This window comes from Fonsecaea erecta, assembly GCF_001651985.1.
Source record: "Fonsecaea erecta strain CBS 125763 chromosome Unknown Scaff1, whole genome shotgun sequence".
In the NCBI taxonomy this organism is placed as follows: domain Eukaryota; kingdom Fungi; phylum Ascomycota; class Eurotiomycetes; order Chaetothyriales; family Herpotrichiellaceae; genus Fonsecaea; species Fonsecaea erecta.
This window is the reverse complement of record NW_017387244.1, coordinates 1265119-1278100: the sequence shown is the minus strand read 5'-3', so window position 1 is coordinate 1278100 and position 12982 is coordinate 1265119. Positions and strand designations below refer to the sequence as shown.

General features: G+C 53.1%; 4 protein-coding genes across 4 annotated transcripts; 1 reads left to right on the top strand and 3 right to left on the bottom strand.

Annotated features, from left to right (window-relative positions):
• Positions 1-50: 50 nt before the first annotated feature.
• AYL99_00431 (hypothetical protein) lies at positions 51-1970 on the bottom strand (the record flags this gene model as incomplete). The annotated part of the gene is made up of 1 exon (XM_018831947.1): positions 51-1970. One exon carries the CDS (start codon positions 1968-1970, stop codon positions 51-53), a length of 1920 nt encoding a protein of 639 aa, XP_018697826.1.
• Positions 1971-4102: 2132 nt separating this feature from the next.
• AYL99_00430 (hypothetical protein) lies at positions 4103-6097 on the bottom strand (the record flags this gene model as incomplete). Its single annotated transcript, XM_018831946.1, has 1 exon — positions 4103-6097. The coding sequence occupies one exon, from the start codon at positions 6095-6097 to the stop codon at positions 4103-4105; it is 1995 nt and encodes a 664-aa protein (XP_018697825.1).
• Positions 6098-6222: 125 nt separating this feature from the next.
• AYL99_00429 (hypothetical protein) lies at positions 6223-8932 on the bottom strand (the record flags this gene model as incomplete). Its single annotated transcript, XM_018831945.1, has 5 exons — positions 6223-6497; positions 6814-6872; positions 7752-8326; positions 8410-8456; positions 8515-8932. 5 exons carry the CDS (start codon positions 8930-8932, stop codon positions 6223-6225), a joined length of 1374 nt encoding a protein of 457 aa, XP_018697824.1.
• A 1239-nt stretch (positions 8933-10171) lies between these two features.
• AYL99_00428 (hypothetical protein) lies at positions 10172-12013 on the top strand (the record flags this gene model as incomplete). Its single annotated transcript, XM_018831944.1, has 1 exon — positions 10172-12013. One exon carries the CDS (start codon positions 10172-10174, stop codon positions 12011-12013), a length of 1842 nt encoding a protein of 613 aa, XP_018697823.1.
• Positions 12014-12982: the final 969 nt, after the last annotated feature.

Below are 12982 nucleotides of genomic sequence, written 5' to 3'. Positions count from 1 at the left end.
GGCATCGGCTCCAACTGACCACGTCGGCGTTCTCACCGCCTGGCCTGCGCTCAGTCTGAAAGATCCATAGGAGCGGACCCCTCGTCATCGTCCGAGGATATATCCATGGGAACCTCCTCATCATCGCCGGAGGCTCCATTGTCCTCAGGACCTTCCTCACCCTTAATGATTTCACCGCTTGTGGCCATGTTCGACTGGTCTACATGTGCATCTGCATCTCCAGTTGAGTCCGCGCGCTTGCGCCTCTTGCCAGCTTGGCGCTTGGTATTCAAAAAGTATCTGGCATCTGGTTTCACATGAAACCGGTCGACAATCTCCTGGATGCGGCTTCTGCGTTGCATCAACGCCGCTAGTGTCCGGTCAGTGCGCGGCTCTGTCGAGCCTTGCGGGATCGTGCCAGTGAATTTCTTGTTAAAACTCTCTCGCCATTCTTCCTTCTTCTTGTTGCTGACCACCACTGTCTTTCTCTTGGAATGTGTTGAAGATTGACTCTTTTCTTCGAAAAGTTCCTCGCTCAGCTTGATCAAATACTCGTCCTCTTCCTGGGACCATGCTTGACCCGGATTGTGTCTGGAGCCTTTGATTGTTCGGTCAACCGCTTGTCGACGCCAATTGTTCAACAACTGGATGTGGGAAGGGTCGTTCCAGTCGAACTCTACCCGCGCCGACGGAGACATGGGTGACTTTTCCTTCTTAAGGTCCGGCCATATAAACCTTTTCTCTTGTCTGAAGCGCTTGAATGTATACCTGCCCTTGGAGATGTGCTCGACGAGGAATTTGGCTGGATTCGGACATCCTTTATACACTCTTTCGTAAGGATCACCATTGACGCCGAGTAGGAAACCCTCAATACCGCGCACGCCGGCCTTTTTGATCACCTTGCTTTTACCTTTCCTCGTCTTCTCGTCGTTCTCCTCCGTCTCGGAGGCATCAGTCGGGGTGTATTGGTCTGGTTCTACTCCCCAACCTTCGTCCATGAAAATCGCGGCAGGTACGTCACATTGTTTAGCCGATGGCCATTTCAATGACCTCTCGTCTACACCGACGCGGATACCAAATTCGATTATATTCCCATCAGGATCCTCCTTGGTAGTTCTGTGGACCTCTTTCTTGGACGGTCGAACGGGAGAAACCCCGCGCAAGAACCAGAATGAGACAGCCTCAATCAAATTCCAATTGTGGTCCTGTAATACCACGCGCAAAGACCACCAGTCAGGCCTTCCAGTGATGTTTATGAACTCGGCGAGCCGTTCATCTTGTTCTCTCATGGTGTCGACCTCGTCGGGATCGATCGCCGTTGGCAGACGCGTACGCATCCGGTCATAATCACGAAGTTGCAGGCGGACGTCCTCTAATGATGTGAAGCTGTCGGCCGCCTCGCCAAGATCCCATGAGTTTACATGGAGAAGAAGTATCGCTTCTGAAGGACTCAAGGTTGTCGTCCCGAGTGTCTCTTCCATCTCAGATTCGTAATGCAAACGAAGTGCCACGGCGGCATCTCGACGCTCTTGTTCCACGTTGTGATTGAGACGGGCACCAAGGAGGTGTCTGCGCATGACATTCAATGTTCGAGTTTCTTCTTCCTCTTCCTCTTCATTCTTTCCATCCTTTTCGTCCTCGTCGTCTTCTGCGGTGATGACAGTAACATTAGCAGCAGTTCTGGGCGGGTTGCTCAAGGAACTTGAAGAGCTTGAGGAGCTTGACTCGTCTCCCTTTTCATCTTCCGAGCTTGCTTCGGCACTGGAGACAGAGTCTTCTGTGGCACCACGTTCAGAAAGGATCTTGGCCCTGTCTGCCTGCCAAAGATTATAGGCGGCCTCGGCATCCCAGTCTGTGGAAGTGAGATACGTCTCCAACAAGGTGCGGTCGGTAACGTTAGGCCGGAGCCGGTCTCGCAGGGCGATGATTACTCTCCTCCGTTCCAAGGCTGTTAATGGACGTGGCGCGCCGGGCGCACGGCGAGCAGACATTCTTCGAATATTCTATGTATATGCTGGTATATGGGTTGGGTGGAGTGATCGACAAAGTCGGCAGACTAGGGCTTGGGAGAAGAGCCTATTGATGGATTTAAGCACCCTTTCGAAGCCATCTTGCGGTCTTTATGCGGCTGGTATTTTGGCAACCACCTTTGTGCCCAATGCCTTTATGCGAACGGCCACGTCGAGTGCACAGAGTCCGTGGAACGTAGAAGTGCACAGTGCGGCTGCAATATCCAGAACCTTACAATGTGGCATTGCATGGCGAGGATTAGCAATGTCAACCGAACGCTGAGCAAACATCAGCAGAGCACAAGTCAAGCATATTCTGGAAATGTTTGAGACGGATTTCATGCAATCCTGGAGGGAAGACGTTCCGTCGCTGGATCGGGCGAGCAAAGGTTGTCCTCCAATCCGGTTCTCTTTCTTTTGCGCGGCATTGTTGATCGAGTTTGCAGTTGGTTGTCTTGGATTCGACGAACCTTTTTGTGTTCTATTGCCGAACGCGGCGTCTTGGTCTTCGGCCGCGCGAGCTCTTTGTTCTTCCTCTGATCGGAACATCTTTTGGGTCACCTGAGGGGTTTGACATTCGTTTCCTCCGTCGTGCATAATGCAGCATCATAGTCTGTCGACACACGTTCTCTCATGAGCTCCAGCCAATGGGCGATTCTTGGGTGTCGATTGCGAAAATATGCTGAGGGAGATTCAGAAGATTCGGGCCACACTTCTCTCTCAAGTGCCCATGGCGGTCTGCGGAGAGCAATCGCGAGGCAAGGGCTTGACCTCGGGCAGGATCATACCCCAATTCCAGGTTGTTTTGACTACCCCTACAGAATGACTGTGCTCACAGTGATCCTGATCGACAAGGCTGAGAAGCCCCTTTTATGGATAGTGCCAAGAAAGGGCTCCCATCCTACATAAGTTCGAAGGCTTGCCGCGTCTTGTGGCGTACCCCGTATCTTACTTATTCTGACATATACATATAATATACTAGCGTGTGACTAGTCACAGTTGAGCAACCCGCCCTCCCAATTTCCGCTCCCTCGATCAGGCGTTACGCTGAAATGATCGTGACCAACACGATCGCTGCCGACAAGTCCCTCACGCGGCGGAATAAAAGAATTGCACGAACAAAGGGGATCGGTCGGTGGAAAACGTAAACTTCAGGCCCCTCCTATCGGTCATGGGGACAGGTAGGCTCCGAGCAGCACAGCACACAGAAACTCTTTTTACAATCCTGCGTCGCCGGCGGGCGCAGCCAGGAGCGGTTCGTCCGTCCTCCACCCCTGCTAGTGGCGGAAGACTCGTCCCGTCGGTTGAACATGGATGGGGCGCTGGTCATATTCACTTGACTTGACCTATGTAGTGGGCGTCGCAGCTCACCCGTGCATTCTGCTGTCAGTCGCTGAAAACGGCTGAACCGGACCCGGGTTGGGAGTGATCTTGGTCTTTGTCCTTTTGTCTTCATTTCCGCGAGCGGCCACGGAGGAGCCGCTTCGGCACCGACTCCTATCTCAGGATCTAATATCTACTGGAGGAAAACATCCGAATCAAGATCAAGGGAACGGGAACGAATCGAGGGCATGTACGTCCGTCCGTCCTTTGTTCCATCCCTCTTGTCGAGCAAGGCGCCATTTTCTCACCCTTGCGTCCTTTGGGGCGGGCCTGCGCGCTGTCAGGAGGGAAGGGGAGATCCGGAGCAGATCGGCGCACCGAGAGATGCAGGAAATAAATAGATGGTGGTTGTATTGAGGTTAATCCGAAAAAAACAGAAAACACTAGCAACAACAGCAGTAGTCTATTTGTTCTAATCAGGAAAAAGCCCAATCCGAGTGAGGATCCCTTTCTCTTCTCTTCTCTTCCTTCCTTCCTTTGTTTATTTCTTCCTTTCCTCGGTCTCTTTTTCGTGGAAATGCAGACAGATAGATGCAAAAACAGGACATGGAAAGCCAAGCCAAACATGCGAAACATGAGGAAGAACAACGCGTGGAAGGAGTACGTATGGCAACTGCTAAACCCTTCACCTCGTGGAACACGCCCTTTTCATCCCACAATCCCCCACCCCGACCGACGCTCTCTTAGCTTCCCTCCGGCGTTTTTCTGCATACTCAGTAGTTCCTGTTCAGCTATCCGGGTCCGTACATATCCTCGTCCTCTACCACGTCATCATCGTCGTCAAGGAGGTCCATGTTGTCGTCGCTGATTAGAAGAGAGTCGTTGGCGTTCTGGCCGGCGCCGCTGCTGGCAGTTGAGGGTCCGGCGTTGGCATTCTGAGCTGCCTCGGTGCCAGTCTGGGCCTGGGTGCCACTGCCGCCACCGGCATTGGTCGCCGCCGCGGGAAGAACTGGAAGGGGAGCGCGGCGGCCGCTCACGTCCTCAAAGTCCGAGTCGATGTCGCTGACCAACTCACTCTCGTCCTGGACGTTCTTCCATTTGGCCTTGTCGTGCCGGAGCATGTAGTGCTTGGAGTAAGCAGCGATGCGGCACCGGTGCTGTTTGATCTCGTTGATACTCCGCTGTGGGCGGGGCACCGGGCCCACCAGGGCCATGTCTTTCAGGACGGCAGTGGGTATGAACTTGAACTGGTTGTTGGGATCCGGCATCCAGTTGACCTTGTTGTAATACCGCCTGTTCATAAACGTGGCGTTGAACCGATTCGTGAGGTCTTGAAGCTCTGCCGCACTCAATGGAACCGGGAAATTGGTGCCCCGGTCGTATTCCGCCTCGGCTACTTGGTATTGCGCGGGATCAGATCGACCAACATTCTGGCCCGGAGCCTGACCGGCCCTGGCGCAAAACTTCTCCTCGATCCGCATGGCTTCCTGTTCCACCAGCCATTGCTCCTCGTACTTGTTGAATGGCCCGCCGTTGAGATCCCCTTTGGTGACACCCGTGATCTGGACATGGCGATCGTTCCTCCAACGATTTAATAGCACAATGTGTGCTTTGTTGTGCCAGTCAAACTCTACCTCTTCAAGTGTATCATCGTCGTCGGGCTTGTCGTCTTCCCACCGGAAGCGCATATCCCTCCTGCCTTTCGCTTGTCCTTTGAACCGCATGCACTTGTACTTACCTTCTTTGATGTATTCGATATACAATTTGGTCGGATCCGGACAGTGGACGACGGCGGGATCCCGGCTGGGATTAACTAGAGCACCGCGAGGATTGCCTGTACCACCACGGTTGCCGCGGATATAGTCGCGACCGGCGACGAATCCCCTATATCGCTGACCATCGTCGTCGCTTTCCTCGCTTTCGTCGAGCTCAGGACCAGGAGCTGATCCGGACGCTACGTCAGACTCCATTTCACTGGCGGCGGTCTTCCGACGTTTTCTTGCTATAGAGGAAGGAGCCCCGAGCTCTGGGTCAGGCTCGCCTGAATGACCTCCCGAGATGACAGACTTCAGGTCACTGCTGCTCGGGTCACTGCTGCTCGGGTCGCTGGGGTCGCCGTCTGCTCCGTTCTCAGGCGCCTTGCGCTTCTTAGAAACGAAACTCAGCAACTTTATGTAGTCGTCGTCAAAGAACTGGAACTGACCGTCTCGAATTCGAGGGGGACGGTTCACATTGACATCCCGCAGCCCATAATTTCCACCTTGATCCGCGGGATTGTCAGGTGGGAACGTCACGCGAACCCCTCCGGCCTCCATCCAGGCTTCGATGGCGGCCCCGACATCCCAGTGGTGTTTTTGAAGCAGTTGTCGCGCAGAGTACACGCTGTTTGTGGCCGAGATGTTCAAGAACAGTGCGAGTCTCTGATCCATATCTAACTGGCCGTCCGGAGGGCCACTTAACCTAGCAGCCTCCTCTTCATAGTCGTCATAGTCCCCCGCGCGCGATGTAATTGCCTCTTGAGCACGGTCCTGGACAAAATTGTTGTCACGATATAAGAGCATCATTGGGACGTTCTCTACTCTCCAGTTGGGAAAGTTCCTCCGAAGGGCAGTTTGCATGTCGTGAACTTGTTTAAGTCGCTCCCGTTCGACCGTTGCCTCAGTACGAAGCCCTTGCGGACGTGGTCTGCCGGCTGGCGCTTCTGTTGGTCTGTCTTCGCACCACCAGAATTCCGATGCGGAGCGGTTGACATTCCAATCATTGCGTTCAAGATGCCAGCGCATCATCTCTGTCGCCAACATGTGAGGGTAAGCAAGCTGATGTCTGAGCGCTGTCATACGGTCTTCTTGCTCCTCTGAGGTCTCCGCCGGAGGAGGAACGGGAGGGTTCTCCTGGTAAGCAAGACGGCGATTTACAGGCAGCGGCCCTGCATTGGGGCCAGCTTGACTTGGACCGGCTTGACTTGGGCCAGCTTGACTTGGACCGGCTTGACTTGGGCCAGCTTGACTTGGAGCGCCTCGACCGCGGCCACCTGGTGCAAGGCCAGTTTGGCTTGGACCGGCCTGACCTGGAGTACCTCGACCGCGGCCGCCTTGAGCAGGGCTAGTGTGGCTTGGACCGGCTTGACTTGGAGCACCACGACCGCGGCCACCTCGACCGGGGGAGCCTCGGTTGGAACCAGCTCCGCTGGGGTTCATCGTTTCAATGGCAGGTTATAGATTGGAGTAAAGGTTAATATACAGAAGGGCAGACGAAATGTCCTTTCGGACACCTGAGGAGGGCTCGCTATTTAGCATTTCCATCATAGCAAGCCCTGGGCCGCGTAACAATCCGCAAGCGGACATTTACGCAGATGGGTCTTATAGGAGGATCCTTTGTGTAAGCCAAAAGCGGAGGCTGGCCGCGTGGGAAGAGGTCTGTGTGAGCCAAAGGCTTTGACGATGGATGTTCGGATCAAGGAGATGTCTGTGTCCAGCGACAACCGTGCCTCCAATCCGGTCACCGTCGTTGACGAAGCCGAGGGTGAACATGCCACCATCGTATGAGGTACAGATAGAAGCTCTGGAAGCGCCGTTAGCGGCTTTCTCTTGATACCACCGCCTCCGGCATTGCGCTTGTCAAGGTCCATCGAGAAAAAATAGCTGGTTCAGGATCAAAGGGCTAACTGAATTTCGTAGAATGCAGAGCGAGACATACCAGTCGTCTGCGCTTCGACCAGACGGACGGTATGTCGGACTCGTCACCAGCACATACTCACGGCTGAGCATCATACACGCTGTTGATGAGTCTGAAGATATGCCGACCTCGCTGGGTAATGCATCGCCCAAATGACCAGGTGGACTCTTTCCTGATGCGTACCTCTTTCTTCAATCTCCCACAGGCGGTGCATCACGGGCTCGAGTGTAGGATTCTGTGTTGTTTACTCCACCAGAGCCTGAAATCATCCATGCAAGGCCGCGGGTGCCATCAGGGGGACCGTGCACAAATGGCTGTTTGCGTCCCAACAAGGAGTTCCATGTCTGCAAGCATTGACATCGTCTCGGCCAGCAGCGACTGACACCAGCCTGCACGGGAAATCTATGCCTGATACGGTCCGGAATAGGTCTAGTGATCATGGGTTGTGCCAGGTAGAGTTGATGATGTGTGTTGATGATTGGAATGTATCTAGCCAGCCACCAGCAAATTCTCGGCCATAATTTCGGACCACGGGGGCGATCCCGTGCACAGCCTCGCGTCTAGTTTACCCAGTAGTGCGATGTGACGATGCGAATAATATGATTGATATTCTTGTTGACCTCTATGGGTAGCCGAGGAATAGATGATCTTCGATGGAGCAGATATTGCAAAGGCATGCACGTTGCTCACCACCAGGGAAGCGGCCTTATACACAACACTCTCTGGCGCTTTCCAAGGACAATGTCTCTCTCTGGGCTGCCTTACATTCGAGGAGGCGTGCGGTCTGCGGACTTGAGGATGGTGCGCCTAGTGGCATCATACCCGACTTTCTTCATCCACTCTTCAGCACTTCTGACCCTGCCGGGCAGAATACGATCCAGCAAAGCATAGTCACGCTGAATCACCCCTTTGTTGCCTGCACTATGCCGGTATAGGTTCCACCAGTTGGTGAAGTTCTCGCCAAACGTCATCAGGAGGGCGTTCTCGTCTTTGACAGAAGTAATTCCGACCTTGGTGTTTGCACCTTTTGGCAGGTGCTTCCAGCGATTCGCAACGTACTCCGCAACAGGCGCGTCGACATATTCAGCCCTGTTGCCAGTTGCAGCAGTAAAGGCTCGGGCGAGGTCTGCGCCTGACACATGGGCAATCGAAATGCCCAGGACCATTCCGTTCGCCTCGGCTCGGTTGGAGTAAACCCATGCCACATAGCGTCCAAAGTCCTCGAGGTGGACAAATGGAATAGCCCCTTGCGCCAAAGGTAGCGTGAACCTGTACACGTCGTCATTGCTCCTTTCTGGGATAAGGAGCTCCCAAAGCATTTCAATGTAGGGTCCAGAGTTCTACACGTGGTTATGGGTCATTTGCCATAACATTAGCCTTTCCCGAGGCAAAGTATATTCTGAAGGAGAAGGGAGAGGCGTACGATGACGGTCCAACCCATCGGATTGGTCGGCTGAGAGCGCATCCATTCTGGCGTAGGCTGTCAGTAAAAGTGCGTGCTTGAGCTTGAATGGAAGTGGCTTCATACCTGTGACTCTTGCTTTCCCTTCGTAATGTCCGACGTAGAACTTTGGATCGTATCCAGTCTTTTTTCCGTTGTAATCGAGGCCACTCCAAATCAGATGTTTAACGCCGGCCCTGACAGACAACTCAAAAAGTCGAATTCCCCAGTATGTCTCAGCTTGCTCCCCAAGAGCAAAACCATCGGTGTTGATGTATGCATAGTCAGATCGTTGAGCTGCCTTGTAGTATTGGTCAACGTCATAACCGAACGTTGCCTTGGATTCCACAAGCTCGACGTTCGGAAGGTGGCCAATCTCCTTGGCGGCTGATGAAGTCGTGCTACGTGTCAAGGCGAGGATTTTGTATTCATTTGTAGCAGAGAGAACCTTGATGACGGCACTCCCTTGGGCGCCGGTGCCGCCGACAAACACGATGGTCTTCATTTTCAGAGCAAGGTCAAAAAGACGTAAATCAGGGAGCCTGCAGATGGTTTCCGGAGAATAGCCTGAGATGCAGGGGATTCCTAGGATTTAAATACATGAGCAGTCTGGTGGCTGGCGGCATTATTGCCCCGAAGCCCGCGTCTGCACTCTGGCTATCGTTGATCATTAATTGTTCTCGTACAGAAGATGCGCCGCGTTGGGAGTAAGTAGACGCGAGCGCAGGCTGTAAACAAAAATGTCGGGGATTGGCATCATATAAGCAAAAATATCGTGGTAGTCGTACCGCGGAGGTCGTTGTAGAGCAGCAGGAGCCAGGGCATCGTTTGGCCACACAGGGACTCGGCTGATCAATGATAGCATCATCTCATGATTCCACAGCAACTGATCTCGATTCACTTGGAAATTTATGTGACAAGCGCCAAAGTTGAGCTCACAAATAGAAGTTGCTGCTGCAGCCGGAGCAGTTAAGTAATCAGGACATATTCTCATCATCGTACTCTCGTACTCGACGCACGCTTGACCAATACAGGGCCGGTGTGGCCTTCGAAACAGTTCTTTCATTGGATAAGCTCCGAAGGCTTGGGGTGTCACCCAGGTGTGAGCAGGCTCCCGTGGTTCACGTACGAGGGTGGACGTCCACTCTGCTGCTCTTAGAGGGATCGGGGAGTGCGACGGAAGTTGTCAAGCGGTAAGCTGGGCATATAGTCGGCTTCACTACACCCTAAACGCATGAGAGTGCTGTAGAAAATGTCAACCACGTAGTGGTATCAACACCACCCGGAGAACTTGTGGAAGAGAGAAAGATGGATACACGCGCTTACTCATCTACATCAGGTGACTTCGCGTTCTGCCTTGACGCGTCTCCTGCGCACATCGTGTTGCGGGGCAAAGCAGATGCAATTTTGTTGTCTCTGCGGTGCACGAACCATCCACCATCTCATTTCGTAACCCACTATTTTCGTGTATCTCGGTTCCTGCCCCGCTGAAACGATGGCTTCGCGATAGCTTGAATGCACGAAAAGACGTCCACCTTGCTCAAACAAGCGGCCGCTGTGCTGAACACAAAGCCTCCGCCCTGGGAGCGCGGGATGGGTGCGTTGGATGGAAACAGTGAGATCCCCAATCGCATCACGACGAACAGCCCTCGAAATCTCACTCTGTACTCCCAGTCAACGGTGTTCCTGCATACCCGTTGACTCAACATTCTCTCCGTGATTGATTCTACCATTGACGAACGCCATGCTGATCCAGAGTGATGGAAAAGCCCTACAGCGTCCGGTCCTATCTCCCGACGGCAAATCGTTAGCGATGATAGCACCGGACGAACGAATACACCTTATCGACTTGTGCGAAGCCGCCAAAGGACGGAGATCCATCAATGGGCTGAGGCTTCCTAAAGCAGCGCAGAGCTTCCTGCGATCCTGCAACATCCTCCGTTGGTCACCAGAAACCATAATTAGCCCTGAATGCGAGGCTGCCGCCGACGTCTTGTCTGTCACGTCGTCGGAGTGTGATCTTGGGCGGTCCTGGCTGCTCCTGTCAGACAATAAACGCCTGATTGCGCTGAGCACAGACATTAGAACGGCAGGGATGATGGCGAAGGTGGACAGCGAAACCGGTCTGAAGTCCAACATCCTCGCTGACTACGACCTCGGAGGCCAACTGGGGAAACTCAGCCTTGTAGAGTTTGTCTTTAACCACAAACACGCGCTGGTCATGTTTGAGTTCGGCTCGGTCGCCTCCATACTCTCTCTGACCGGACCTCAACGGAATGAAATTCCTCATATCAAATTCTCCGATGCCAGGAGTCTCGCGACATCGCCAGATTCCAAGTATTTTGCCTTGCTCCGCCGCGACAAAGGACAAGATCGAGTGACGGTATTTGAACTGGGGGACAACAACCAGGTGATATACAAGTCTTTTGATTGTAACACCTCAGACGCCCAGGATGTGACGTGGTGCCCGACTGGCCAGCCTCTTCTGGCGGTGCGGGACACGCCCACGTATGGTGTCAAAGTCTCGTTTATGACGGCACAAGGTCATACACTCAAACAGTGGGAAATCAAGTCTTCTACATTCCAATGGGATCTCAACCTTGCACTCACCGATCCAGCGGAAGGCGTCGGGCTTACCTACTGGGGTTGGACCCGGACAAACCGCAACAATGACACTCTGACCCTTCAAAAATTGGCCAACGGACAGAAGCAGGTGCTTGTGAGGTACCAGCCCACCAACAGCATGGGTACGAGCACTGTGGCTAAACTCATGCACCCAGACGTGATTGATGGCTCCAAAACGGCTGTATGGCTGGAGGCCGGCAAGTCTCCAGAGTTCGCTCGACAGTCCGGTATGTTCGAGGTGACGAGCTCATCGCCGAGCGCAGACCCTGGTTCACAACTGCGTTCTGCGTCACATCATTTTCAGTCCTCGCCACAAGAACTCGACCAAGTTGACCTGATCGAATTGAACTCAACCCATACACTGCTCGCCACGCGGCTGCGGTCGTCGCCTCGAGCATTGTTCCTCTGGAACGCGCACAAGACAACGAATCCACTGACCGTTCTGATTTTCACGCATTCCATCCGCCAGATTCATTTCCATCCCCACCTACCACACGTCCTCATCGTCCTGACAGCTTCAAAGCTGCCAAGGTTATATGCTTGGTATCACCACAGTCTTCCTCCTACGGCAGCACTGATTCCCATTGACACAAACGGGTCGACAGACTTTTGGGGGAGCTGGTTGCCAGATTGCGTGACGCATGATCGCTGTCCTTTTCTCCTTACCTCGAAAACTGCCTTTGAAGCTGGCTATCTGTCCAGCCACCAAGGAAAAATCATTTTCGAAAGCATTTTGCAATGTCCACCCGACCTATCTGGAGATGTCTCAATGGATTTGGACGGTGACGACGAATCCACGACGGAGATGATGGAGACGCCGAGCCGACCTAGCAAGCATCCCGAAAGCGCGAAAGAGACCATGAAGAAAAAGAAAGCCCGGTTCGACATCCCGCCAGATCAAAGGACGGACTGGGCAGATGATCCGATTCATGCAGAGGCTGGGTATGCTTATGCTTGGTGAAAGCTCACTTTGCAGTTCTTGGAGAAGACAACCATTGTTTTCACCATAGTGCCGCTCGAGTCACGGGGTTGCGGGCACGGTACGGTGCATGTCGATATATAAAAGCCAAGCCCGAAGGCTGAAAATTCCACCCTGTACCCTAGTCACCCGAGTGAGTTGGGACTCGGTATGTTACACACAGGTGTACAGACGCAATGTGAAAAGACGTTCCCAAGGAGCCTGTGAGGAGGAGCAGGCTATCTAATCCCAGAGAAAAGATGAGACGAGGTCCAAATGTATCTTGCCATTCACGACAAATGGAAATTCACGGATGGGCTCGAAACAGAAACGGAAATAGACTCAACTGGAGACGAAGTCACCTCACACTCTGAAAGAAGGAGGGAGAAGGGTTGGGTGGGGAGAAAGTATGAGTAATACTCACACCTCTCTCTCTCTCTCTCTCTCTCTTCTCTCTCTCTCTCTCTCTCTCTCTCTCTCTCTCTCTCTCTCTCTCTCTCCATTTTCCATATCGGATGTGCAGGTCAGGGATCTCGGTCCGTCACCAACCTCAATAGTCTCCTCAACATATGTCCCTAGTTGTGTAGGAGTAGGAGCAGGAGAAGAGAAGAGATAGATATGCTGGCCGGTCGGCCGGCTAGCTGATCGATACACTGATAAGCAAATGACTTCTACTGAGTGTTGGTATGGAGTGTATGTAAGTATGTAAGTAAGTAAATAAGTAAACAAGTACTCACTCGCTCAGTTACTCATTCATTCACTACCCCGGCTTCCCTCCTTCTCTGCCTCCCGCTTTCCCATGCGAGTGAGTAGTCTGTGTGGTGTATGCCGTAGTAGGGACCTTGTCTGTCTGTCTGGATAGATAGATAGATAGATAAATAGATAGATAGCTACCAACCCATCCACCCACCGGGATGGAAAGAGGGAAGTAAGTACATAATTAGCTGGGATCCTATCCTATCCTGTCCTGTG